Source organism: Coffea arabica, chromosome 5e (assembly GCF_036785885.1).
Source record: "Coffea arabica cultivar ET-39 chromosome 5e, Coffea Arabica ET-39 HiFi, whole genome shotgun sequence".
Taxonomy (NCBI): Eukaryota; Viridiplantae; Streptophyta; class Magnoliopsida; order Gentianales; family Rubiaceae; genus Coffea; species Coffea arabica.
Window position 1 is genome coordinate 54,907,939 of NC_092318.1, and position 26,520 is coordinate 54,934,458.

General features: G+C 38.1%; 1 protein-coding gene across 3 annotated transcripts; it reads right to left on the minus strand.

The window, feature by feature from the left end:
• Positions 1 to 798: 798 nt before the first annotated feature.
• LOC113688879 (protein FORGETTER 1) lies at positions 799 to 26,010 on the minus strand. 3 transcript variants are annotated; one of them, XM_027206691.2, is made up of 32 exons: positions 25,105 to 26,010; positions 23,833 to 23,898; positions 23,518 to 23,691; positions 23,310 to 23,440; positions 23,070 to 23,146; positions 20,599 to 20,780; positions 20,325 to 20,402; positions 14,960 to 15,092; positions 14,331 to 14,391; positions 14,169 to 14,250; positions 13,082 to 13,210; positions 12,842 to 12,985; positions 12,660 to 12,759; positions 12,409 to 12,534; positions 12,235 to 12,305; positions 11,983 to 12,155; positions 11,759 to 11,852; positions 11,517 to 11,614; positions 11,297 to 11,432; positions 11,038 to 11,144; positions 10,649 to 10,744; positions 10,454 to 10,541; positions 10,250 to 10,370; positions 8,584 to 8,695; positions 8,381 to 8,504; positions 8,237 to 8,314; positions 8,025 to 8,143; positions 7,246 to 7,299; positions 7,026 to 7,128; positions 3,897 to 4,025; positions 2,855 to 2,966; positions 799 to 1,411 (listed from the first exon to the last, which is right to left on the minus strand). In XM_027206691.2, exons 1-32 carry the CDS (start codon positions 25,573 to 25,575, stop codon positions 1,380 to 1,382), a joined length of 3,801 nt encoding a protein of 1,266 aa, XP_027062492.2. In that variant the 5' UTR covers positions 25,576 to 26,010; the 3' UTR covers positions 799 to 1,379. The 3 variants fall into 3 exon arrangements, 2 of the variants coding, with proteins under 2 accessions (XP_027062492.2, XP_071905569.1); XM_072049468.1 differs by lacking the exon at positions 8,237 to 8,314; XR_011814664.1 differs by lacking the exons at positions 799 to 1,411; positions 2,855 to 2,966; positions 3,897 to 4,025 and having other exon boundaries at positions 7,053 to 7,128; positions 8,237 to 8,297.
• Positions 26,011 to 26,520: the final 510 nt, after the last annotated feature.

Genomic DNA, 26,520 nt, shown 5'->3' on the forward strand with positions numbered 1-26,520 from the left:
CCATGTCAAGACTCATTAGGTGTCAAATTCTTTAACATTTTATACATGGGATTGCAAAAATTGCCACAAATATATAAACAATATTTGGAGGGATAAAATTATACAAACTTAATAATTTAAAGACCAACTCGATATTTTGCTCATAATAAGTTAAACTAAAATAGTTAACTGTTTATATGATAAACGTATAAATGATAATTTGTTTGAGTACCCTTGAAATATCAAAAATTACACTTACCTCTCTTGCTTATTTACCCATTTAATATGACAATACTATGTTCCCATTTTAATGAATCTTTCCTTGTTTTTTTATGTTTATACCAAGAATTGGTTTTAAAATTATTTTTGCTTTTGCTTTTCCCTTTTTATTCCTCCCTTTTGCCAGCAAGACCACAGAATAATCAATATTGGCCCTAGCTTCTATTGTATTCAAATCAAATGTCACACTATGACCTTTTATGACAGGTTAGCTTCGAATGTGATCTAATATTTTTGTTTACCTTTTCCTTTTTTCTGGTATTAAAATCAAAGTTCAAAATCAGTACAGCTTACCATGGTGGTTCTACCACTCCAAAAATCCAAAATTACTTGAAAAAATAATGGCAACAATTTCTTCTCCACCTCATAACGATTAAGTAGACGCGTGGCAGTTATCATAAATGTGCTGGAAATTCCCAAAAAAAAAATATTCGGAGTTCTAGAAGCAATTTACAGTGAAGCACAACTCTGGTGTATAAAAAGTTTTCAATGCCACAATCGATGCGCGATTTACTTGGCTAAATAATAACAACCCCAAACTGCCTGAAAAATGCTTGAATTTTGAACACCCAACCGAAAAGTAACCCAAAGCCCAACACAATCTTCAAATTAGTGGACAAATTGGGCGGGTTTGTGGATTTGGGTTTAGACTGCCAAGCCTAAAATACTTCTCCTGAGTTGAAGCCATACTACTATACATAAACGATGAGCTACAACACACCCACAAGGAAAGGCATTTTCTATCAACTGCTTTAGCTGCAAAAGCTAGGCCTGTGTCTGATACATTACACTTGCAATGTTGTCCAGAAACTCAACCAGCTATAGTTCACCCCGGCATTTTGCCTATCACGGTAATGCTTGTAACTTACAGAAACTATAAGCCCAAAATGAGCTCCTAAAAATAAGGATATTAACAATTACTAAGCCAGCGGAATTTCATTCTCTTGCAACAGGATCAAGAATAATTCACCTTTCACCATGAGTCACCCAGTTTTTCCCCAAAATATGACTGTTATTGCACATTGATGCTGCCGCAGGTTGCCAAGGGCATTACCACAAGAAATTGCTGGCAGTGACTTTGGTCATCAAAGGTGGAAAAAAAACTGTGTCATCAAAGTTGCTTAGTCATCAATATCTTGGACCCATGCCAAATCTGCCAACAGAATGCACCCGCAACATCATCATTTAGGCAAGGATCTTGCTTAATATGGAGCAAACATGGTTCGAGCATTGACATACAGACTAGCAATCATGCATGAAACAGTGCCATTGCCCAAGCTTTAAAGGCAAATGCTACTGCAATTTCTTATCCCTGATACTTTTGACTTTTCTAAACCAACAAAAATGCATGGTACTTATTAAACCAAAGAAATGGTTAGCTGAAAGCCTCAAAAACTCTATTACTCGAACTCTACTCCTCCCCAGGCATACTTATCTCAGACATGACATGACAAAGTTAAAGGGTGAAAAGGATGCAAAGTTTATATCATGGTTGAAGCCACCATAAGTGCATGAGTTGGATTTCAATTCTAACTATGTCTAATGTCCGTTTTCTTCCTTTTCCTATGTACATTTTTTACTTGTGCAGCACTCAAATGATTAACACAATAGTAGATATACAGATAAAAATATAATTTCCTCTTAAACATAAGACAAAATAATTTAAGCTGGTTTAAATTATCATATTTGCTTAAAGTGTTACTTACAAATTAGGATACAAGATGCACCCCCGTAAACATGCCCAAGTCTTTAGAGGTGTTGCCCCTTAGTTTCAGAAGGTTAATGAGTCTCACACCTAGACGGATACCTGTACCCAACACTGATACCCAAGTCCAGTGACAATGCTTAAAAGTGCAACACCTTTCTTCAGAGGAAGTGGTGCAAACCCATAGTATCAACTACCAATTACAGAATGCCATCATATAAAATACTTGACTCCAGCAAAATATGGTAGACATTGCAGATAGAAAGCTAGTATTTGAAAAAAGTAGATTTATGATATTTCAAATTGAGTGCTAATAGTTTCTTTATTTTCAGGTGCAACTCGAGATAACAAGGAAACTAAAAAAATAAACCCGAGACTCTGCAGTTGGGTATCAGCCATCCTTTACGCAACTTTTTGGATACTTTCCAAATACCCAATCTGAGACTAAAGCCAGATGGCTTACTGATTATCAGAACCATAATGAAACATATAAAATGATCTATGGCTTGATAAAAGAAACAAAGAATGACAAAAGTAGAAACTATAAATTCAAATTTCTCAACGAAATCACATACAGAGAGCCGAGTGGTGTTTGATGATACTAAACTAAATTCAGAAGGGGAAAGCATCACATCATCCCCTGACATCCTATAGAAACCCTACCAAATCCAAAATTTATTCATATGACTCATTTGGTAATACAAGTGACAATTCACAAAAGCATCAAAGCTTGAAAAATGTGCAAAACTATTAATATTGCAGTTCATAGAAAATAACAGGATTAATGAAATACAAGTTTTTGCATGGTTTCAAAGATGCGCTAAAGCTTTCTCATTTCACATACTTTCATTAGCACAAAATACAAATCAGAGACAGATGAAGAGAACAGACCTTGAAGCACAGACTCAACTGCAGCATTTGGGATTAGTAATCCAACAATCCGCTGATTGTCAGTGGTAGTTTCAATCCGGACAACTCTGATCCGTTTATGGCTTTGCCGGGCCTGGAGAGAAATGTAATGGGGCTTCACTCACTGGATATGTCTTTCCTCTTTAATCACATGTTTAAAAAAGGAACAGAAAAATGAAGGGCCACATTTTTGCTTAAATTTAGAGTCACAAGCAGCTTATTGCTTCAGAAGATGTATACACGCCCTATGAGCCTACCCAAAACACAGAGAGAGAGAGAGAGAGGGAGAGAGAGAAGCACTCAGCCAAAGAAACAGAGAATTAGGCAACTGACAATCTAAATTAAAAAGCATAGATGCTAACAAATTCAAACAGAATAATGCATGCAGCTCAGAACCGAAAACAATGAAAATGAGAATTCCTTTCCTAGGCCCCTAACTCTATCTTAGTGCTGGTAATTACAGGAAGAAAAAAATGTCAAGGATCAAGGGGAGACTAGGATGAGCTCTTGTGTAACTAGTCTGCAATACTCAGAAGCTTTCATCAACTATAACTAGGCTGCAAACTAATCGACGCTCAGTCAAAGCTCGACTCAAGCTCGAACTGGCTTGCCGAGCCAATCAAGTCGAGCTGAGTACGGAGATATTCAGCTCGTCAAGCCAGCTTGAATTGATATATTTTTAATATTCTTTATAATTAGTAGTGAACTTACATATATATCCCCAATATTTTTATTGTTTCAAAAGGTCAATCGTCTATTTTATGTACTTTAAAAAACATGAAAATCATTATTTTTTATTTTTATTTGAGCTCAATTAGGCTTGAACTTGAGCTTGACTAGGCTTGAATTTGAGTTCGAGCTCGAGTTCTACATTGAGAGCTTTTCAAGTTTGAACTCGAGTTCAAGCTTGGTGGAATTCAGTCAAGCTCGGCTTGATTAAGCCAAAGGTCAACTCGACTCAACTCAACTCAGCTCATTTGCAGCCCTAAATTTAACATGCCCTGAAAATCATGAAAAAGAATACCTGCTTGGAGAGAGCCTTCTCAATAGTTCCCCAGATGGGAAGAATAAGGCCACCCAACACATTTACCTCCTGCAATCTTCTGCCCACTGTACAGAAGCTCCCAAGCTTACAATTGGGTCCATGCATACACTGAACAGAAAAGTTGCAGAGACTCATATTAGAACTGTAACCAGTATATGTGCACACAAGACACGCATTACATAAAACAAGTACATAATACATATGCATATACACATTATGTGCTAGTGTAAAAAGATTTTTACATTCATAGAGTAGGAAAGATTAATCAAACATATATGTTTACAAATATATTATAGAACAACATGAGAAGTCATATTTGGAGCAGCAAATCATGCAACTGTTATGAACCACACCCTTAATGATCATAAGAAGAACTTGAAGTATATGAACCAAAAAATCACATGTAGGCTTTCCAAATACTTATGCATAGGATCTTCTTCTTCTGAAAGACTCACCAGATTACTAAAAGAAGCTGAAGTCCTATCCTTTAAGATGCTGCATGGCACAGCTTGAAAGTTGCCATTTCGGAATTAACGTTCACAGGGTACTTTAGCAGTGTGCTGCTTTAGTTATTCCAGGACTGTTTTACCAGTTCCTTGGTTATTCAATTACTTAAATGATTATTTCCTTTCCATAGTTGACTCAAGATCCTAAACTTACTTGCATTCCTATTATATTTGTTTATTGAAGAGCAAGAAATTACTAGTCTAGAATGAGGATTGGGCATTAAACATCTAGCCTTCTGGCAAATGAAATCCTCTTCTTTGACTTCATCTCATCGAACTTCAGCGCTGGTGCTAACTAGCCCCCAAATCAAGGTTTCTATTGGTTTTGCCTGAAAACCTAGACTTCGTTCATGAATTGAAGTACCCCCTTTTCACAGCATTTGGTATCAAAGTGATCCACAGATTGTTAAACTTACATGCAGCATGGGTTAAGAGAGATAGAAGGACGTCTTGAGTGGATATCCAAACAGTTGGATATGCTCATGCATTTAGAAGCCAGGGAACTTCAGGATAAGAAGCAATTCAGCTATAACATATCAGAAACACTTGAAGGTAGTCTGAAAGTGAATTATGAGTCTACCAGTGATAAGTAATCACGAATTATCCACCAATCTATGACGTTTAACCGCATGATGGTCCAAGTGTTAGATCTGGAGATTCTACAACAATCATCAAAGCCTCTACATAAAAATCTTCACCAAGTCTATGACACAAGACCAAAGACAGCTCAACCAGTTGGATCTAAAAATGTTCTATGGTTCCAGATACAAAGCTAGACTATCACAATCCAAAAACAAGTTTGTCCTTCTGAACATTCATTCACTTCAAAATTATTCTCAATTTCCACTATTAGAAGTGAATAGATGTCTTCCTCACCAGTCAGTGCTTTTTAGCTGATAAAAATTTGAGTTATGGAGATTGTAACGATTTGAAATGGAGAAACTTCATGGAGGATACAAAAGTTCAACATTCAAACACGTCGATTTTACTCATTTCAAGGAGCTGTATGGTGTCCTTTGATGTTGACAGAGCATCCCAAGAAATACTTTTACCGCTTGGTTCAGCACTTCAAAGATACAATGAGGGAGTTTGGAACAACTCCAGTACTTCGCTACTGGCAGATTTTAAAGTAGAAGAAGGCATGAAAAAGCCTGTCAGGGCATCCTTTTGATCATGGAAAGCATACAAAACTCAGGGACAAGTTTTCCTCCAACCAGAGGAGAATTGATGCAGCATTTACGAATTAAAAGTTTCTATTCCCAAGTTTCTATATTCCAGGTTCTGTTGTAGAGTGGCCTTTAGTACTATAGGACTTAAATGATTATTTCCTTTCCTTGATTTAGGATCTTAGATTTATTTAGTTTCCTTTTATAGTGATTCTTGGAGAGCAAGAATTCCAATCAGTCCATAGTGGGGGTGGACAACCAGAGATCTAGCTTTCTTTTGTATTTTAATGAAATTATCTCCCATGAGTTGATCTCGTAGAACTTTAGATTTGGAGAAAAGTTTAATTTTTCATTCTAATTACTTTATTATTATTGCTATTCCCCAATGGGTCAGGTATTATCTAAACCCAACTAAGATTCATCATGTTTGTTTTGGGTTTTGGGTCCAAATTTTCAAACCCAAACCCTACTTAGATCCAGACCCTGTGAAAGAGATATGGGTCTAGGTATGGTCTGATTTTCCATGATTCAGATCCAAACCCAAATCCAAGTCCTACCCAAACCCATACAAATAAAAATGTTGAGCACGTGCAAGTTTAAATGTCAAATACAAATTAAAATTTTCAAGCAAATAGAATTACTTGATAATATTTCATGTTGTTCGTTCTTTATTACACCCAACATTCTTGATTTTTTTTTGGTTATTTGAAATTAGTAATTAGATTGTATTTTTGTTATCTTTGAATTCCATATGTTTTTATTGTTTTTTAACTTAATATTCAAAAAATTCACGTGGATGCCCATTGGGGTACCTAGACTCGGGAGGCTGGATCTAGATTTTCTTTTCCAAACCCATAAGGGTCTGGATCTGGGCCGATCCATTGACATGCATATGTATCACTTTTGAGTCACCGTTTCTGCAAGAAGCTTATCATCAATTTCAAGCGGACAAGTTTAGATCATATTGGGTGAGTAGGCATTGCTCCGTTGTCGAATTGATTTTACTTACTTGAGTTCTAACTACAAACTCTTCAGTTGTCACAGTGAAGTAATCCCAATCAACCAATACGGCGTAAATATCCACTTGTGAAAATACATGAGTTCCTCAAAAAAGAGGTAATTTTGGAAATTTATTGATTGTTACTAAGTGTGGTTCCTAGCACAGATGCACAGATGTACTCTTAGTGCTAGATATGGTCCATCCCAAATTCAACAATCAGAAGCAACTCCAATCTATTACTTACACACACAACCATCTAACAAGCAAAGGACTTCTGACAGTTATCAAATAATGGATGTTCTCCTTCATGTACTGGTCATATCACTTATACCAATATCACCAAATCCTTTAATCAAACAAGAAAACAATAACAGATAACCAGCATGATAACTGTTCTGAAGACAAATATACAGTAACAAGGTCGGAATTTGATTACCTGCTTGGATGAAACATCATATTCATCTTCCCAACCAGTACAAGCCTTCTCTGATGAAGAAATCTTCCGGTACTTATCCTTTAACTCTGTAAGTGGCATCTCCCTGGAAGATGAAAGAACCAACAAGAGAGGGAGCAAGAAGAGAGAAGAGATATGCAGCTGATAATAAGAAATGTATATTGATCTGGAAAGTTATCGAAGAGAAAATTATTATTGTTACCTTAATGCCTCCCCAACAGCAGGACGGAAGATTTTATACAAACCAGAGGCAGAACTGAAACACAATAACAAGGCCATCAAATTGAGTTTCACTATGTCATTTTGATGGAGGATGTAAGTAAAGAAAAAATAAAGCCTTAATAAATAACCATAATCAGATTCTGAATAAATAAAAGGGCACCAAGGACTACAACTGCAAAGTGCTACATCGAAAAAAAATCAGACAAAACAAAGGCCTGGCCTTTTCCTAATCACACATTAAGTTCCCCCTGGGTTGAAGTGATCCCACGTGTATGCAACTCAAATAAATGGAGCAATCTAGTGGGCACACCTAATGGTAACTACCACAAAAATTTGTAACTTGTCCAGAAGCTTTAGTTATAAAAAAATTTCTTCTACTTAACACCAAATACAGCTGCAATCAAGCTGATCTGAGCACTCTTTTGATGATTTTGACAATTTTGTTTGCTCGATTTGAATCTGCCTTGGGCTCAATTATGAACCTGTCAAATTTGTGATACATTCATAAGGTGAAGTTCAAATTTTAACTATATCTACCAAGCTAGGGGAAGGCTTGAAAGTTTCTAGCTCTTTTCCTTTCTTGGATGTCTACATTGTAAAGGACACGCACTTACAAACCCAAACTTTCGTCTGTAAGCTACATTAACCCAAAATCGGTTAAGGAAATATGTGACAACTTGATTCAGAAAATGATGGACCACAATTATCAACCAAAAGTTAAGGAAATCCATAACTTCATAACAATGGGTCAAGGCGTACCCTTCCAATGCTAATAGAAAGTGTCGTCTTCCCAACCACTCCCTCTTAGATTCATAAAATCCATTGTTAGTCAGACCACATCCATCCTGTTGTCTCTCTTCCAGCAGTTTAGACGCAGACTGCAGTAAGACAAAATAAGACAATCAAACAAAATTCAAATTGTATTTCAGAGAAGTATGCAGTATAAAATGGTTTCTGTATAAAAGTACTACCTCCCATGTGATCCCACGATCTAATGTAAAAGTAAACAATATAGTAGACGCCCCCGACATACTGTCAACATGAACAGTCTGCAAGATTATGGATGTTAAGACATGGTTAACGTTAAGCAATAATACTAGTAGGAGGAGGATAACCTTTGGATGCCCTTGTAACTCAACAGCATTGGCTTTCATATCAACAATGCCAGAGTCCAAATGTCCCTCAACACGTGCATTCTGAACGAGAAGATCAAGGATGCTAGCAAATAACTCAAACAGCCTGTACCCGCATCAAATTTACACCATTATAACAGCACATAAGGACATCGTGTTCCCAACTTGACCAGTCAACTACAAACCTATTTTGGATCTCAGGTGGAAGGCCTAAAAGGCGGTTGAGGAAGCGCCCAACATCATGCATATCTGAATCAACTATACGCCCAGAAATCTTCGCGCCATCCTTTCCATTACCTTAAAGCAAATGCAAGATATAACACTTCAAAAGGTTCTCACTGCCTACCTTACAAATTTTCTCATATTGATTAACTAAATAACTTAATAATTCAAAGAAAAAGGATAGAATAAGGTAGTGGGATAGACCAAAGATGAAAGAAACTCCTAGACTCAGACAACAGTTTGCTTAAACATTATAATTGATTTCTCTGCCGGAAAAAAAATGTGCACACAAACACAGAAAAAATTTCCATAAGAGGATTCTTAACAGGAAAAAAGAGGAATGTTAACAGTCTCAGATGCTGTAGTTCCTAACAAATGTCACCACATCATAGCCTGAGGAATTAGTTGCCAACTTTTGCTCCATTACAGCTTCTGGTAGTAAAAGAAAAGCTTTCCTGCAATTTTCCCCCATTGGACGCTAAAGTGCTTTCCAGGATTGCTTATGTTCTCCATTTCGTTCCATATTTTCATCAGTGGTAAATGATAATAGATACTTGGCAAATAAGCCACCTATAGACTCTTTCCATATCACACTTTCTTCAAATCATACTCTCTCTGTCTAACATGAAATCTCATACAAAACCGTGAATTTTTGCCACATTAAGTTGTCTTCTTCTATATCAGTGTCAGAAAACCTCCACAATATTGCTCATCCTAGATGTATTGGTATAGTTTCAAATCATGCATGCATCCTCCAAAAAATCACGTAGTTCTATAACCCAATGATTGCTCCTTTCCTCAAGTCAGCTGCAGTAGCAATAACCACATAAATCTATGGAAAATGATCTCTAAAGGTTTTTTTCCATATAAAAAATTCCCCAAACCTTTTCCCAGCAAACTGCCAAGCTTGTACACTCTGCAACTCTAAGTTTCCAAATCATCCTTCACTTCCCTGCACATCGCCATACCTTAAATAAATCAGCTGTTTTTGCTCCCCAAATACCACATTTTGAATCCATACCTACTCCCTGCACATCCCCAAATACAGTGTTTTAAGAAAAAAACACAGTAACAACCACCTCCCTTCCCTGAAATGACCTCATGGAACACCCTTGCTTTCCTGATACTCTCAATTATTAATAGGAGATTCAACCCTTATACAATTAACCAGATAGCACTTCTTTCCAACCCATTCCTGTAAGAATCTAGATTAAAGTCGCATAGCTTTTGCCTGCTAATTGCAGGAAGACTGAATTTTTTTTCTTTTGTTTATTATGAAATAAAAAAGTTTCTTCCCAGATGAAAGCGGAGCAGACAAGCAGCATCCTATTGGTCTTCCCATGAAATCCAACCAACAAAGAAACCTCGAACCTTCAAGGATCGGTTTTTTAACCAGGTATGGAATATATCATCAAAACCTAACATGACGACATGAACCACAACAGAGGGGTGCCTGGTTTACCAATTCATTTTCATCCCACTTAAGGAATGGAAACTCACTTGCTACTTGTGCAGAGACCGAAAAACAAACAAGACAAAGGAGAAGACCTGTTTGTTATGGTAGAAGTAGGTGAAAGTTTCATGCTTATTTGCAACCAATTTGACAGGGCTATAGGGCTGAAATCTTACCAAGAACTGAGTCTCTTATTATTCCAACAGAAACAAGAGCAGCTTTCCCCTGCAAAATAAAATCTTGGATTGCATCTGGTTTTCCAGACGAGCATCCAGGTGGTACAACTGGCAAAGAGTCCTGAAAAGCAGAAAAAAAATTCAATAGTTACTTGAAATTTCCAACTACCCCAAAATAATACTATGAAATAAACTACAAAAAACCTGCTCCATGATTCCTCTGTACAGCATCATCAGAGCTCTCTTTCCATATGCACTATCATAATTATAAGCACTTAGAGTTGGGCCAGCCCTATGAATTTTCAGCAGCATCAGTGCTAATAGTTTGATAGAAACATGTATCCAACATATTAGTTTCTTAGCCTATTAAACATCCGTTAAGGACAAAACAAGAGTTACCTGCGGTCTCCCTGAGTAAGTGCTCCAAGAGATTCCAGTCTCTTGGCAACAATGGATGCAAACCTCCGTTCACCACCAAGATTCGTAAACAGTAGCCTGAAAGGTAAAAGGGGAAGTGGCTACCAGATAGTTCTTGTACGTGAAAGGAAACCAATTTGAAAGGGAAATGGAAAAGAATGAAGACTTGAAAACACAAAAAGAATTAGAGGCCATGTTAAACCATGCATCATACACCACATTGGCCATGCCATTGCGGTATATCAAACTGGTGCAGTCATTCACCATGTTGTTTGGTGCTGTTGAGCAATGCACTATGCACATTTAAGCAAACTGTGTAGCTATACGGAGTGCTATCATACTGCGAGTTAGATTTAGAATCTGATATGTACCTATACTCAGGTGCAGAAGCTTGATTTGATCGGTGAGTCCTGCCAAACTGTTGAATTGCACGGTCAGCACTCCATGGTAGTTCCAAAGTTAAATGGACCCTTCGTTTCTGTTGGAAAAAAGACCAACAGGCTTGTACACATGAAGACAAAAGAACAAGCAAAATTCAACTGAAGATAATGAACCATGATGTGGTTCAGTGATAGCAGAATTCTAATACTGGAAAATGTCCACAGAATCAATGAAAACTTGAAAATGAACCTGATTTAGGGCCCTTCTATCTGCTTGCAAAGAAACACCAGCTGACCCAGCTTCTGAAATAATAGCCACCAACTTTTTCCCATTCATAAACAGTTGCTTCTCATGCATATTAACCATTTCCATTGTGACATCCTTACTGAAGTAATATAAATTCACATAGAACCAATTCAGCAACCACAAGATGAAAAGCACTGAAAAGCAAAACCAAATCAATACTGACGTGTTTCGAGCCTGATAAGTAACACCCTTTCCACCAGAGGCCCTAATAAGCATGCCACGCCTTCCTGTAATTTCGGCAACTTTATCAGGGCCACCAAGCTGCATAAGAATTAGAGGTCACAGGAAGAACTGAAGGACAAGATGAAGAGAAAATTAACCCAAAAAAGGAAAAGGACAGAAGATAAGAGTGGATGAACTCATGGTGTTGGTTATACCAATGGGAATTAGCATCTTTTATCTAACCTGATCAATAATATCATCCAATGGATTATTTGGAAGATCCAAAGAACGAATTAATTCCAATATCTTTGTTCTACGCTCCACAGCTCCCTCATACCTGAAATCATTTTTATCAGCACGTTGAAAAACCTATAATATCGGGAAATAAAAAAATACAAGATATTGTTTACATGCAAGGGAAACAAAGAGAAAATGGATATTTGGAGTCATTTCACAAACATGAAAACCTTTTCAGCAGTTCTGCAAGATAGGCGTGTCTTGCTTGGAGATATTCCTCTGTTTTTTCCTTGCATGAATGACAAGACCAATCACTGGAAACTGTTTCCATAACAGGTGGAACTAAGCAGGCAGGATGCACAAGCTGGCCACAACAGGAACACTGTAGCAACTTCTTCCTTTCCTACAACAAAAATGAGGATGGCTATGTAGCATAAGAAGAGACATTATTGAGATAAAGAAGAGAATGAATGAATGTACACCTCTTCTGAATTGCAGATATCACAGATCTGAAACTCATCATCAGATTCAGTAGATTCTTCTTCAGAGTCAACTACAATAGTAATCATGAATCAGTCATACGAAATATAGCGTATGAACAATAAAGTAAGCACAATGCATAGAATATGAAATATGTAACATTTTAATTAGCTTACTTTCTGATTCTTCGCTTTCAGCATCACTTGCAGATTGCCACTTAGCAACTTTCCTTACTCTCCCTCTGAAAGAAACTCCAGGAGTTGCTGAATGCCTCTTCCTTTGGAGCTCCTTCACACTTTCCTCTAACATCATTAAAAGTCAATCGCATAGGCAACAAAAGGTGCAAAATATTCCAATAACCTATTGAAGCAAGCAACATTTTGTAAAGATCTGATAAACAATAGCCGTACAGAAATACTATTCATACCTGGGAGTGGTTCAGGCTTTTCAGGTAATGGATAATTTTCTTCCACAAATTTTAGCAACAACTCTCGAGGCCCAGAAATAAAATCATCAAGTTCAAGACCCTGTATAAGCACATATTTGAACAATGGGAAAATCGTGAACATGGTCAGGCTAATTGTAAATTGCATTGAAGAAATGACGCACATATTTTGAAACGGCTTCTTCAGTTCGAGCCTCTCCAGTACTCTGCAGGCCTATGACCACACACTTCTTCTCTGCTAATGCTTGCTTAGCTAGTCTTACCACCGCAGGCACCTTAGCTGACATACACACGTGCCTAAAGAAACGCTATGACAATGCAGAAACTTTCCTTCAACAAAAGTCCACAAGTGAAACTAATCTTTATGAACTATATTATTAGCCAAAATTCAAGATACTCAGTACCTGATGGTTTGCCCAATATAATCTCCATAATTGACTTGAGTTGGGCTTCTCAGTAGTCAGAAAGGCACTAGCTGACATCAATTCCACTCTCAGCTCTGCCCAGAACTCAGCCGCTTTCTTATACATTTCCTAGGAAAGTGACAAGTGAGAAAACCAAGGTCATGCAAAGCCTAGTCAAAGAACAAAAAGACCTTCTTCATACAAAGAAAAGCTATTTTCAGTTGGTGATGTTTGTTCACACAGATCACGAAATGTCCATTGGTCGTTAAAAATTATCCATACTAATCTGCACATGTCAAAAGCATGGTCACATAATTGGGTAAAGAAGCAGCAACTATGACTGAAATAATCAGTGTTTTTCATGAATTTCTTCCAACAACAATAAGGGTAACATAGAAGGAAAGTATAAGCTTTAAAGAGATTCCAAAGACATTTCAAAAATTGTTAATTTGTATCGTCCCATACATATAATATCAGTTGAACTGGCACTTTTTGTAATTAGCAGATGTAATTGCACTCCATTTAGTGGATCAGGTGGAACTTCCAGTGAATTTACATATGGAATAAAATTGTCCCTCCAAATACACATCTATACAAGTCTTGCCTCCTCAAGTCCAAGTGTCTGTGAAAAGAAAGGCCAGATCCAAGTTGTTCAAGAATTTCAAGTGCCCTGTCATCTTAAAGGCCGGTGACAATAATTGGTCTTCTATGTGGTTTAATAACAGTGATAGACAATAGACCTTTATATAGTATCATTAAGCATCTGGCAACAGAATAATCCTAGTCTCAGTCAAGCTCCAGTGTTAAGACACCAGAAAAACTCCCCATGCATCAAGGACAGACTGAATAGTAGGTATGACAAGCAATAAATGTGACCTTCCCGTTGAGCAAAATATAGCTACCAAGGAAATGAAATTACCAGCTAAACTGTTCAGTAGAGATAATCATATAATTTACTTTCAATATTTAGCAGCAAAGGCATAGGGTTACCATTCTGATATCAAGATGGCAAAATAGTACTACTAAGCAACATTAACATGTAGGATGTAAACGAAGGGCTCTAATTCTGCTGAAAAATGCACAGTACCATCATTTTCGCCTCTAATGGTACTTCAACAACTTCAATCTCGGCACCGTTGTAGCTCAGTGTACGACAAACATACATACCCCTAGAAAGTTTACAACAAGGAATCAAATCCCCTCGTAGTTTGAAATGTAAGTCATCCACAAGAAAATTTGAAGTCCAAACCTTGCTTTCATGTCCATTGCAACAAGCTCAAGTGCCCCAACTCCCCCTTTCTCCATAGCACCTGAACAGAAACCAACTGAAACTTCAGCAAATATTACACATGCATGAAGGATTGTACATTATTAGCACGAGCTTTTTCCTATATTAAAAAATTTCTCTAATAGCTGATATCTAAATTATGGCCTTTCTCATCCCTTGGAAAGTGACTAATTTACGTGCTTCCAATTTCACAAATCTTCCAATATGAAATACAGAGACATCGCAAATGATCCCTCAAAACTTCAAGGATGCAGTCTAGAATCAATCGGTAAATGTGAAGGGTTAATCTTTACCACCATATAATGTGATGTAGACAGACGACAACTTAACATTTATAAGCTAAATAAACGACAAAACTTAGAGAAGGGATCCGGTTTTGATGACTCCAATGGATGATTTGACGAACTCCAATGGATCAACTACTTGTGTGACTTGAACATGAATCATTGGATCCTATGTTCGCATCATAATGCTTTGACTACAACATTCCATCGATCCCTCTCTGTGCATATCTTCAATCACAAGCAGTTCGATAATATACAGCATAGGATTCTTTAAAAATTGTCTGTTTCAGCAAACAAAAATCGCACCTAGAAAATCACGGAAGCTAAGAAAAGAAGTTCCAGCTCCCCAAAGACCCAAGCGAACCATATAGCCCATATTGCGAGGTTCTGAAGCACCGGTTGCTGAACAATAAATGACACGAGCTTGAAGAAGCCGAGCCTGTAATATATGGTTAAGACAACAAATTAGAAGTCAATTTAGCTCTAGTGGCTCATTAGAGAATCTTTACACTGACAATGTATTTAAAAAAATTATCTAATAATTTTTGTGCCCGAGGTGCACAAATTATTGTCTGCAGCAGGAAACATTCATGATTACACGTGGGTGATAATACATCTGAATTAGCGAGAGCAAATTCTCTAAAATGCAGATAACCAGGAGATGAAGCATTGTAGACATGCAATCTTAATATCTCATGAGATGCAAAAGAGAAGACAAACATAAAAGTAGTCCCACTGGTTCTCTTTGTTAGATCTTTCAATTCCCCTTTGGATGGCAACCTAGAGAAAAAATATCTTTCATATTTGAAATCACAATGATAAAGTACAAATTACTTCACTACATTAATAGAAATCAAGGTTGCATTGCTAGATTTCAGTCTTTAGTAATTGTAAACCTGGAGCCAATAAAAAATGGATTTAAAAACAAAAATCAAATCTCATATACTGGGAATAGGGGATCAACATGATCATGATTAAAGAAACAGAAAAATAATTTAAAGCATCACAACTTCTTTTTAAATCCATTATTAACAATTCAGCACCACTTCTCCAACAAAAAATCAATTAGCGGAAGTTTGAGAAACCCACTTGCACATCAAAGATTCTGTTAGATTATTTTAACACCAGTACTCCTGGAATGCTCGATGTGTGTACAATTATCATCTTAATCAACATGAAGACAGCAGCTGTTTTAAGTTCAATAAGTGAAACCCAAATTGGAAGTGAGAATTGAGAGCAAAGAATCAACTCTGGTGCATAGTCTGTTTTGTTTTCCAGGAAGGCGAAATCGAAATGGAAATGAGATGCAAGATGGAAAGTGATGTATTGAAGTACACCTGATTAGGAGGTTATTGAATAGTGGAAGCCTGGCTATGGAAAGAGTAAAATGGAGGCAGTTATGTAGGGTTGGGAAGTTTGGCAAATAACATGTGGATGTATGATGCTGAATCTTGAAATGGTATATTTGGAATAATAAATAATGACACAATTTTGTAACACCAAACCCATGGCTCATGCATTATATGTAGAGAGAGATTTTTTCCCTTCTTCTGGATGGTACTCGAAAGACTGCACGTAGCAAAAGAAACGACATGCAACCAAATTTGGATCCTCTTTAGTTTAAATTGAATGGAGCCTGGCAGCATTCAACACCCCCATTGGCATTTAAACCAATACTAAAGTCAGCTAGTAAACTAATGTTTCCCTCCTCCACACATCACATAAATGATTATCTCTAGCTCCTTTTACACCTATTACCGTTTGTGTTCTAGTATTCCATCTAGTCCACTTACTATTAGAAGCATTGTCCATCTTTTCTGCAAAGGAACCAATTTCAAATATGACCTTGAGTAAAGCATATAATATGTAGATAAACTGATTCAAAGAGAAAAGAGGGAACAAAAAACATATAAAATAATTCTTTAAGTTGTTACTTGAACTTTCAATGAAAAATCTACTACAGTTTGTTATGACTTCGCAAGACCCAAAAAGTATAATGTGGCAAGCGTCACTTCTCAAACAAGAACATCAACATAGAAATTTTGTAACTTGCCTCGCACCTTAAAACCAGCACCTCCATATTCATAAATTCGAAACCCCTAAGCTCAGTCTTCTTACTAAAATTTCTTATAATTCGAAATGCTGGTGAAAATATCTTCTAATCTAAAGTATTTAACTCAATGCAACTCGTTAAGAGAACTTTCACACAATATGAAAGTTTGCAAGTGTCAGCTTCTAATCATGAATGCAAATCAGTTAGATAAGGCTTCTAAGATGCTCAACCTGAAACTGCTGCTTTAGTTCATTGTCGATTTGACCTAATTTATCAGTTCCAAACCTGACCTTCAACATTAGCTATCATCAGTAGCATTTAACAACCATGCTCTTAGCAACTGCACCCAGCAATCAGTCATCTTCAAACCTAACTGAAGTAACCTCATCGCAATTCAGGACTTAAAGTGCAATGGCTTTAACTACCTCCATGTATCTGCAGAAGTTGTTTCAACTTTTCTACTTACAGCTGATAGTAGCTAACCCATGTGGCTTCAGAACAAGTGAGGAGAAACAATTATACGCCAAAAATAACAATATAATAAGTGTAAAATATAGAAAAGCGCCCTGCAATTAAGCAAACCTACAGAAAAGCCCCCTAGAGTTTCAAAACATACACTCCGGTACCTCGTGGTCTGAACTAATTTAAAAAAGCTACAGAAATCATCTAAATTAACGGGTTTGAAATACACACGCCTCTTTTGCGAGTATTTGTACAGAAAAAGCCCCCTATGGTTATAAATCATACAATCTGGTACCTCATGGTTTGAACTAAAGTGAAAAATCAACAAAAAACATTTAAATTAACGAGTTTAAGGGTGCTTTACCAGGAAACATAGGCTCCATTTGGATTAGCTATTTTTGGGGGTGTTTTTAAAAAAAAATTACTGTAGCAGACTTTTTAGAGTATATTTTGGAATATTTTTAGAATATATTTTGGAATATTTAAGAGTAGTAGAGTTTTTAGAATATATTTATGATATTTTTTAAACATTAAAAAAAATTAAGACTACTTTTTAGAGCACCTTTTAGAATACTTTTTAAAAATTTTTAGATATTTTGTCCTCAGACTTGACAATGACACACAGCACTAGCTGGTGATGGAAATGGGCGTACGGTACAACTCCAGAAATTCATGGCTGTGGTCTACACTGGGCCCGCCACCGTTCTGGTCCAACGCCAAACGGGTTAACCACGCCTCCTTCTTTCTTCTTTTTTGTTTTGTCCGATTTCTTCTAATACTACTTACTACCATTCTTGTTCACGGTTCCTGTTTCATGCCAGTGACCCTACCCACTCTACAGCTACCACCATGTATTTCCTATGGCTCAGTTTTGAGTCCTATGACACCTGCCCATATTATTTATTTATTTATAATAATAGAAAAAAAAAAAAAAAGACACCGTCAATTCAACTGCTCCTCCTCTCTGATCACACCGGCCACCACCAGAGCAGGAAGGAAGGGGGTTGGGGAAGGGAGGGGGGCAAGGGAGGAGGGAGGAGGGAGGAGGAGAGAGTACGGAGGGCTACAGTGGATAGTGATAAAAAATATTAATAAATTTTAAAATTACTTTAAAATATATTACAAAACAAAAAACACTACATGTATAATGAAAAGTTTTTGAAATACACTAATAATGTTGTAGTAGTATAATGTTTCAAAAACATCATTAAAATTTAAAAGTACCTAATCCATACTACTCCGAAAGTTTTGGTAAGCACGCTAAAATACTACTAGGTTTGTTTGGATAGAGTATTATTTGGAATAATTACTGTAACACTTTTTATGATGTGATGTACGTGAAATACAAAAATGATTGAACATACAAAAGGGTTAGTTGAAAAATGTGTTTATAATATAAGTAAAATATTATTTAAAAAATTTTGATATTCAAACAAACCCAACTAGCTAGTAAATAATTTTTTTAATCAAACTTTTAGCTGATATACCTATTAAACACCTTAGAACTCATAAAATTCTCAAAAACAACCCAAAACTCCCAAATGCAACTCACCTTTTTTTTATACACAAAATAAATAAATAAAAGCTCCTAAATAAACTCGCCTTATTTCTATACAAAAAATGAATAAACAAAAATAAAATAACACCCTCATCTCTTCCTCCACCACAACCCCCACCTCTTGCCACCACCATTCTCCACCTTCCACTGCCATCTTCCCTTCCATCACCACCCCCTTCCTCTCCTTCTTCCTCCTCTCCCTTCTCCCTCCCCTCCCCTACACCCTGCTCCCTCTCCTCCCCTCATGGCCACTTACCCGCATCCTCTCTCCTTCCAGCGACCATAGCTAGTCACGGGAGAGAGGGAAAGGGGTGCCGAGAAGGGGTCACGACCAGATTGCCCGTTCCCCACAACCTCTCCCCTCTCTCATGTGACAGATCTGGTCACGGGAAGGAGGTAAGGAGATGTGGAAAGGGGGCCGCAACAAGAGGGGGTGGGGGTGCAGGGGAGGGAAAGGAGGAAGAGAGTGAAGGAAAAGGGAAAGGAATGGGGGTTGTGATGGAGGGGAGGGTGGCAGCAGAAGGTGGAGAATGGTGGTGGCAGCAATAGGTAACCATAGGGACCTTTTCTGTAGGTTGGCCTAACCTCAAGGTTTTCTGTAGGTTTGCTTAAGCATGATAGTTGTTAGAAGGTCTTTTTTTGCTTATATATATTAGGGTAATTGTGTCATTTCGTCCACCTCCATTAGTTTTGACGATTTCCGTTGCTGTTTCGGTAAGGAGATGTGGAAAGGGGGCAGCAACGAGAGAGGGTGGGGGTGCAGGGGAGGGAAAGGAGGAAGAGGAGGGGGAAGAGAGAGAAGGAAAAAGGAAAGGAATGGGGGTTGTGATGGAGGGGAGGGTGGCAGCAGAAGGTGGAGAATGGTGGTGGCAGCAATAGGTAACCATAGGGACCTTTTCTGTAGGTTGGCCTAACCTCAAGGGGTTTTTCTGTAGGTTTGCTTAAGCAGGATAGTTGTTAGAAGGTATTTTTTTGCTTATACATATTAGGGTAATTGTGTCATTTTGTCCACCTCCATTAGTTTTGACGATTTCCGTTGCCGTTTGAAATTAGTTCAAACCACAAGGGGCTGGAACATATGGTTGGCTTTTCCATAGCACAGCTTAATCACAGGGGAATTTTCCGTATTTACCCTAATAATAATAAACAGCTTTCAAGCAAGCGAAACCTAAAACTGGGAACAAGGATAGGCAGCGAATGTTATGCATTATATACTGCAAAGATGAGAAATCTAAAACTTCAAAGTAGCTCAATTAAAAGCAGCTGGCAGAAATTGCATGTAGGTACAAGGAAGAACACTCCGTATAACATCTTCTGCTTTTAAACAAGAAGATCTGAACCACAAGAAGCAGAAAAGAAGGGTGTGGGATATTTGGGTGGATATGTATGTGTTTTTTGCAAGCATTGTGAACATGTGTGACAGACTGCGCCACAGAGAAATACAGCTTGCAGTGCCGGAATTTCCTTTTTGACCAAGACATAGGACAATATAATTACAAAGCCAATATCTACAGTATATAGAGTTTGATTATAAAAGGTTAGCACATAAACCATTGCAAGAAATACATGATTTCAGTCACTTAGTTTCAAGGATAAACCTGAATCTCGAGAACAGCCTCCCCCGTGCGTGTTGGCTGGCCTCCTGCTTCAGGGACCAAATTTTTCGCTTTGTGACACTGCAATAAGGTGGTTAAACCAGATAGCATAAGACAAACCGGACATGACATTTTTATCTTGCATGATTCACAACAACTGCCCCACATTTATGTCCTGAATATGCAACAATTGTACACTAACTAAAACTAAGATAAGCATATAAACTTCAAACTGGAAACATTCATTTTTTTCTGCATTACATGGAATGCTTTGTACCTCATCAAAAATAATCAGACCATCATAGTCTGGTCCACACCATTGTACAAGCTGCTGCAAACGAGTACGACCTTTTTCCGATGATGCAATGAGGCTGCTGTATGTCAAGAATACAACTCCTTCCCTAATGCCAACAGACTTTGAATCAAGCTTAGAGTAAGGCAGCTTGTTCAAGGCGTGCACTACAAAAGTCAAATGAATGAAACTTAGCTTAGAAATACTTAAAATGTCAGCCAAAAACAGAAAAAAGGATCATCTTGAGACTTCTTCCTACTTATCAAGTATGGGACAACATCACAAAACCGATTAAGTTTGCAGGTCAATAAACTTAGTCTCCGAGCAGCATAGAAGAGCGATAAAAATCCGTTACAATTCAGATACATAAGTTGTGCATTTATATAAATAGATAAATTCATATATACATACATTATAGGCCAGCAACTGCCTTAAAGCATGTTGATCAGGTAAGTGGTCCATGTTTTTGGAACATGTGAGATCTAGAAGGAAACCCTACTAAGCCAACTCAATGTGCTATCTTGATCGAGCAAATTGACCTTGGAAGCAAGACTGCATCAATGACTCTAGCAGCCTTGACATGCCCCATTCCAACTTAATGAACTTCTCTACCGTTCAGTCCTCATGCAACAGATAGTAAAGCAGTGCCAGATACACTCGTAACTCCCATCATATGAAACGGGTTCACTTCTGGCAATACATGGTAGATGTGCAATAACTTTTCTATCCCCAAAAGCTAGTTCAGTCAATTCCAGGTAAAGGCCTGCACGTTCCCCAAGGGAAGAGGTCCATGAATATCTTAGAAAGGGGCACGAAAGGGGCGTGAAAATCATATGAAACGGGTTCACTTCTGGCAAGATATGGTAGATGTGCGATAGCTTTTTATTCCCCAAAAGCTAGTTCAGTCAATTCCAGGTAAAGGCCTGCATCTTCCCCATGGGAAGAGGGGCATGAATATCTTAGAAAGGGGCACGAAATGGCCGCAGCCACCCTCACCCCCCCTCTCTCCTCCCCTTTCTCCCTCCTCTCACCACAGTCACACAGCCAACCCCTCCCTACTCCTTTCCCTTCCCCTCCTCCTCCTTCCCCCTCTTTCCCCCACCACCCCCTCCTCTCTCTTCCCCCTGCCGCCCCTCCTCCTCCCTCAGTCTGGTCGCTTGACAGGATCTGATCTGAGGGGGAGGGCGAGTGGGGGCAAGGGAAAAAGAGAGGAGGGGGTGGCGAAGGAAAGGGGAAGGAAGGGAGGGGGATAAGAGTAAGTGGTGGGGTGGCAGCAGGTGGAAGTGGAAGGGCAAAGAAGGCAGTGGAAGTGGAGATGGCAGATGGAGTGGAAATGATTAGGGAGGTGGTGGTGGAAGAGGGAACGGGGTGTGTGTTTTTGGGCATTCTGGGGTCACTTAATGTGTTTTAACAACTGTTGCTAAAATTTTAACAAAACTTAGTCTACTAAAAACAGGCAAAAAACACACCTACCAAACGCACCCTGAGAAACCACCACAGCTTTCTACTTAACAGAGTTCACAAACTTTGAATTAAAAATAAAAAAAAAGGTCTATTTAAGTGTAATGTTTCTATAAGTTGCCTTTTACGGAAGGCATTAGACTAGTGTAGCACAAACTTTTAAAGTTATGCAAGAGCATAAAGAGGAGGCAGATAAAATTAGTCATAAATCAGGACTACTGATACAACACCCTCAAAAAAAAATCTACATAAGTCCAACCTTAAAGTAGAACCCCAATACTATTATCTGAGCAATCAAACAAAAATGAATATAGTATAATTCCAAACCATTACAGTAACTCAAGAACTGTAACCCATAAACAGCACTTCTGTGCCGGAATCAATTCTTTAAAAGTTGATATAAAAATTCAGCAGATGTTTTGTTTCCTATGATCAAATGGATGCCCTAACAAGAATTTCAAATTCTTTTTTTTTTCTTGGCATCTTTAATAAATAACATAAACTAAAGAAATTCCAATTCAAGCTTAATTCCTGCAAGCTGAATAAAGCACTGAAATCTATCGGAAGATGTTCCAGTATTTTAAAAAAAAAAAACTGCCTCTTCCAGAGGAATACACTGATAGATTAAATTCAGCCTTTTTTGACATCTATTGTGTCTTTTCGATGGGGCTTCTCCACATCAAACCATACACCCTCACAATCTGCAATGACCTAAAGTTGCATCAATGACAAAGCATCTCACTGCTAACAAATTTTCATTCAGAACTGAATTGTGTATCTTCAAAGATGCTCTCAGCACTGGCAAACTGACCAAATGCATCTTTAGATTGACAACTACCCCCATTAAGCATGATACAAAGTGGTGGGGGAATGGCCTAAAGGCAGAATTATATCTTCAAAATCCAGAGTTTCAGGTTATAACTAGCAGGATTATAACTAGCACATTCTTTGCTTCCAAAAAAAAAAGAACTGATACTATGACAGTAACTTCCTACCTTCAACGCAGGATGCCCCCACATCGTCTAAGTCTCTCCTTGCATCGAATTTCAAGTCTGAACCAACAGAAATCCACCTGTATGCAATCATTTGAAACAGGGACTACACCGTGTGAGTTTCAACTATATGGCAGCATTGACTATCCACTGATGAGATTATAAAACAGGGAAAAAAATGAACACAATCTACAGCACATTGAGGCATGATATGTTAAAGAATTGCTTAAAATAAAAGCTTACAGTGCCTTCCTTCTCTGGTGGTGCCAATTCTCCCATATTAACCCAGCTACTGTCCTCCCTTTGCCCACTCCAGCACCATCTCCAACAAAAAAGCCTGCCCTGGAGCCACTTGGAAGGTGCTGAAGATGTCTCTGTTATGAAATTACCATTATATGGCAGGTGACATTTAAATGAAATTTTGATTCCAAATGATGAACTGACAACAAACCTGACAGGCATAAACCAAAGTCTCAATCTGCAAACATGATAATGCTTTTGAGTTTTCCAGGTCATCCTTGATTGTGAGATCATAAGTTGGTTCAGGAGGCTGAACTGCAGATAATGATGATGTCTCCACCACAGGATCAGGATGGGGTGGACCAATTGACAGTTTTGGAGGCCGCTGCACAGAACTCAAAGTTGAAAGAATATTGAAAATGGAAATCTTAAGACTGTTCTTCCTAGTTTCCAAATACCAAAACATACAGGTGAATGCTAAAATGATTGAGGCACAAAGACGTATGAGAAGGATGAGAATAATTACATAGTCGGTGAATGTTTCCCCAACCATACCACCTTCATCTTCTTCTCGTTCCACCTCAATTGCAACCTGAAAGGTTTTACCATGGAAAGGAGATAACAAAGTATGAAAATCTTCAACTCTCCAATTTTAAAACATTCTCCATGCATAGACTATGCAGTGTCACTTCTATGGAAGTAAACGGTATCTCATTTTACATTCCAATTAAACCCTAACCTAGGGCATAAACTAATGACCTTTTCTTTCATTCTTTCCAGTGGCCTATCAGCCATAATCTAGAATGACAACATTTAACAACAAGAGGGAATACATTTTTTCAAGTGCAAACTAGCTGGCAGATCATTCCCGAAGACCTTTTCATGCCAAATCTGCAACTACTTGGGTGGCATACCAAGCTAACAACTTTTTGATTTAAGCCACTGGTCTAAACTAATGAACCAAGTCGTTACTCTCATTGCATCCAAGTAATAGAAACTATTCAAATTGTCAAAAAGCATTCAACATGGGAAGCATTGGGAGTTGCAAATACAACCACAACCGCCTTGCTAGTCCTGATCCAAGCAGTTCAAAATCAGACCTAAGCAAGAAATGTAGAATTCTAGAGGTTGCTCCATGGGCTCTAGATGTGTTTCCCACCCTTTATGGACATAGCATATAGACCTCTTAGCATTTAGTTCCTACGTTTGAGGTTAGCTACCATTCTGATACCATGACAAATGAAGCGGCCAACTTGGTGCTACTCTTCAACTTAACTTCAGTAGCAATTTATCTAAAGGTCTTATTGAAACATGTTTACTAAATTCAAGCATTGCTTAGGTATCCCAAGACAGACACTTTAACACCTTTCTAGCTCTGTCACATTTTACAAGCAAAATTCTCTCCATATAGATAAAAAGCATCAAAGATATACTAGGCAATACAAATAATGAGAAGGTAATATGTGATTAAATGGCTGCAACATGTCTCCTAAACTGCTAAACTTACAAGCACTAAGTTCAAATGGACTTGGATGCACTAGAGTTAAACAATGAATATATTCGGAGCATGTGTTTATCTAGATTTCATATCAACGTGTTGGAAAATGATATGGGGAGCAAAATTAGGCTGAAGCAAAGGTCTAGCATCTGGAAATTAAAATACGGGTGCTTCAGAGTGGAATAGTAACATCACACATCAGCATCAGTTTTGTACTCCACACCATCTGCTCATCGCTGTTGCCAGAGAACCAACAAAGTTTCAAAATGCCAGAGAAAATAGGAGAGGAAAAAATAAAACCTCGTTGACTTCTTCAGGGGGGGGCGGTGTAGGCAAAGGAGGAGCGCCCGGGAGAGGCGGAGCAAAGAACTGCCTAATCTTGGAGAGATCAACAGCAAGGTCGACCCCGCATTGAGGGCAATTGAAGCGGGAAAGACCGTGGGGGACGTTGAGTATGGCTTTGCAGTGAGCGCAGGGGAGCTGGATCTTTGTGGGATCAATGCCGTGGGCAGCGGCAGCGCGCTGCTGTTGCTGTTGCTGTGTAGTTCGCAACAGCTCCGGGGGCAGCATCTGCGGCAAATTGCACTTAGGGCATACGAACTCGGTCAGGCCGGCACCCACCGTTAAGATCATCTTGCAACCCGCGCACCGCACTTGACAACCGGCGTCATTGGCACCAGCCTGGATGACAGGCAACGGTGGTAGGGATGGCGGAGGGGGAGGCGGAGGGGGGGAAGGAATTAGGGGAGGCGGCCCGGACGGCTGCCCCATTTCCCAATCTTTCAGCTAGTGCTCTAAACTGCAATTGATTCAGTAATCACTATCAAATAAAAGGCTCGCGATTAGCAATAATCATACGCGTTACTAATCCACGGCAGACGCCAAAAAATGGTGAAGAAGGTACTAGGATTGGATTTTGGGTTGTTGAAGCTCCCGGTACTGTATCAATTATGATAACTGAACCAGGACCAGACCATTGACTCCAGTTTAACGCGGACAGAGGGCCACGCCCATACGAGACCGAGCTGTTGTTTGGGTTGGAGCGAGCGGCAAAACGGGAAAATCATACGCGGCGCTAATGTCGTATGGACAAAATTTTTGATCTTCGGGTATCATGTTCAAAATCAGGCGCCAGACCTCGTAACTCCCAGTGCTTCTGCATCTCCATCTTTTTTTTTTTTTTAGCAAATTGTACAAAATATCACTAAACTATTTACTTTGATAGCTTTTGATTACTTAAACTTATTTTAAGCCAAAAATATCACTTAACTCTTAGAGCAGTAATTTTTATGTCATTCCATCCAAATTTAGGGCTCCGTTTGCACCTGAGTTTTTTTTAAGTTTGTCTAAAATTTTACTGGAGATCACTGTAGAAATTATAGAAAAACTTTTGGCTCCGTTTGGATTAGCTGTTTTTTGAGTTGTTTTTTAAAAATAGCACCGTAGCATTTCGTTTTTCAAATACAAATTCGTTTGAATTAGTTGTTTTTGGTGTTTTTTTTCAAAAACTATATGAAAAATTTTTACTGTAAATGTTTTTTGGATTATTTTTAGAGGTATTTTCAAAACATATTTTTGAGTATTTTTATAATTTATAATTTTTATATTTTTATATTTGTATACATTTATGCATTTATAATACATTTATAAATATTTATAAATAAATATATTTATATATTTATATAAAAATATATAAATGTATTATATTATATATAA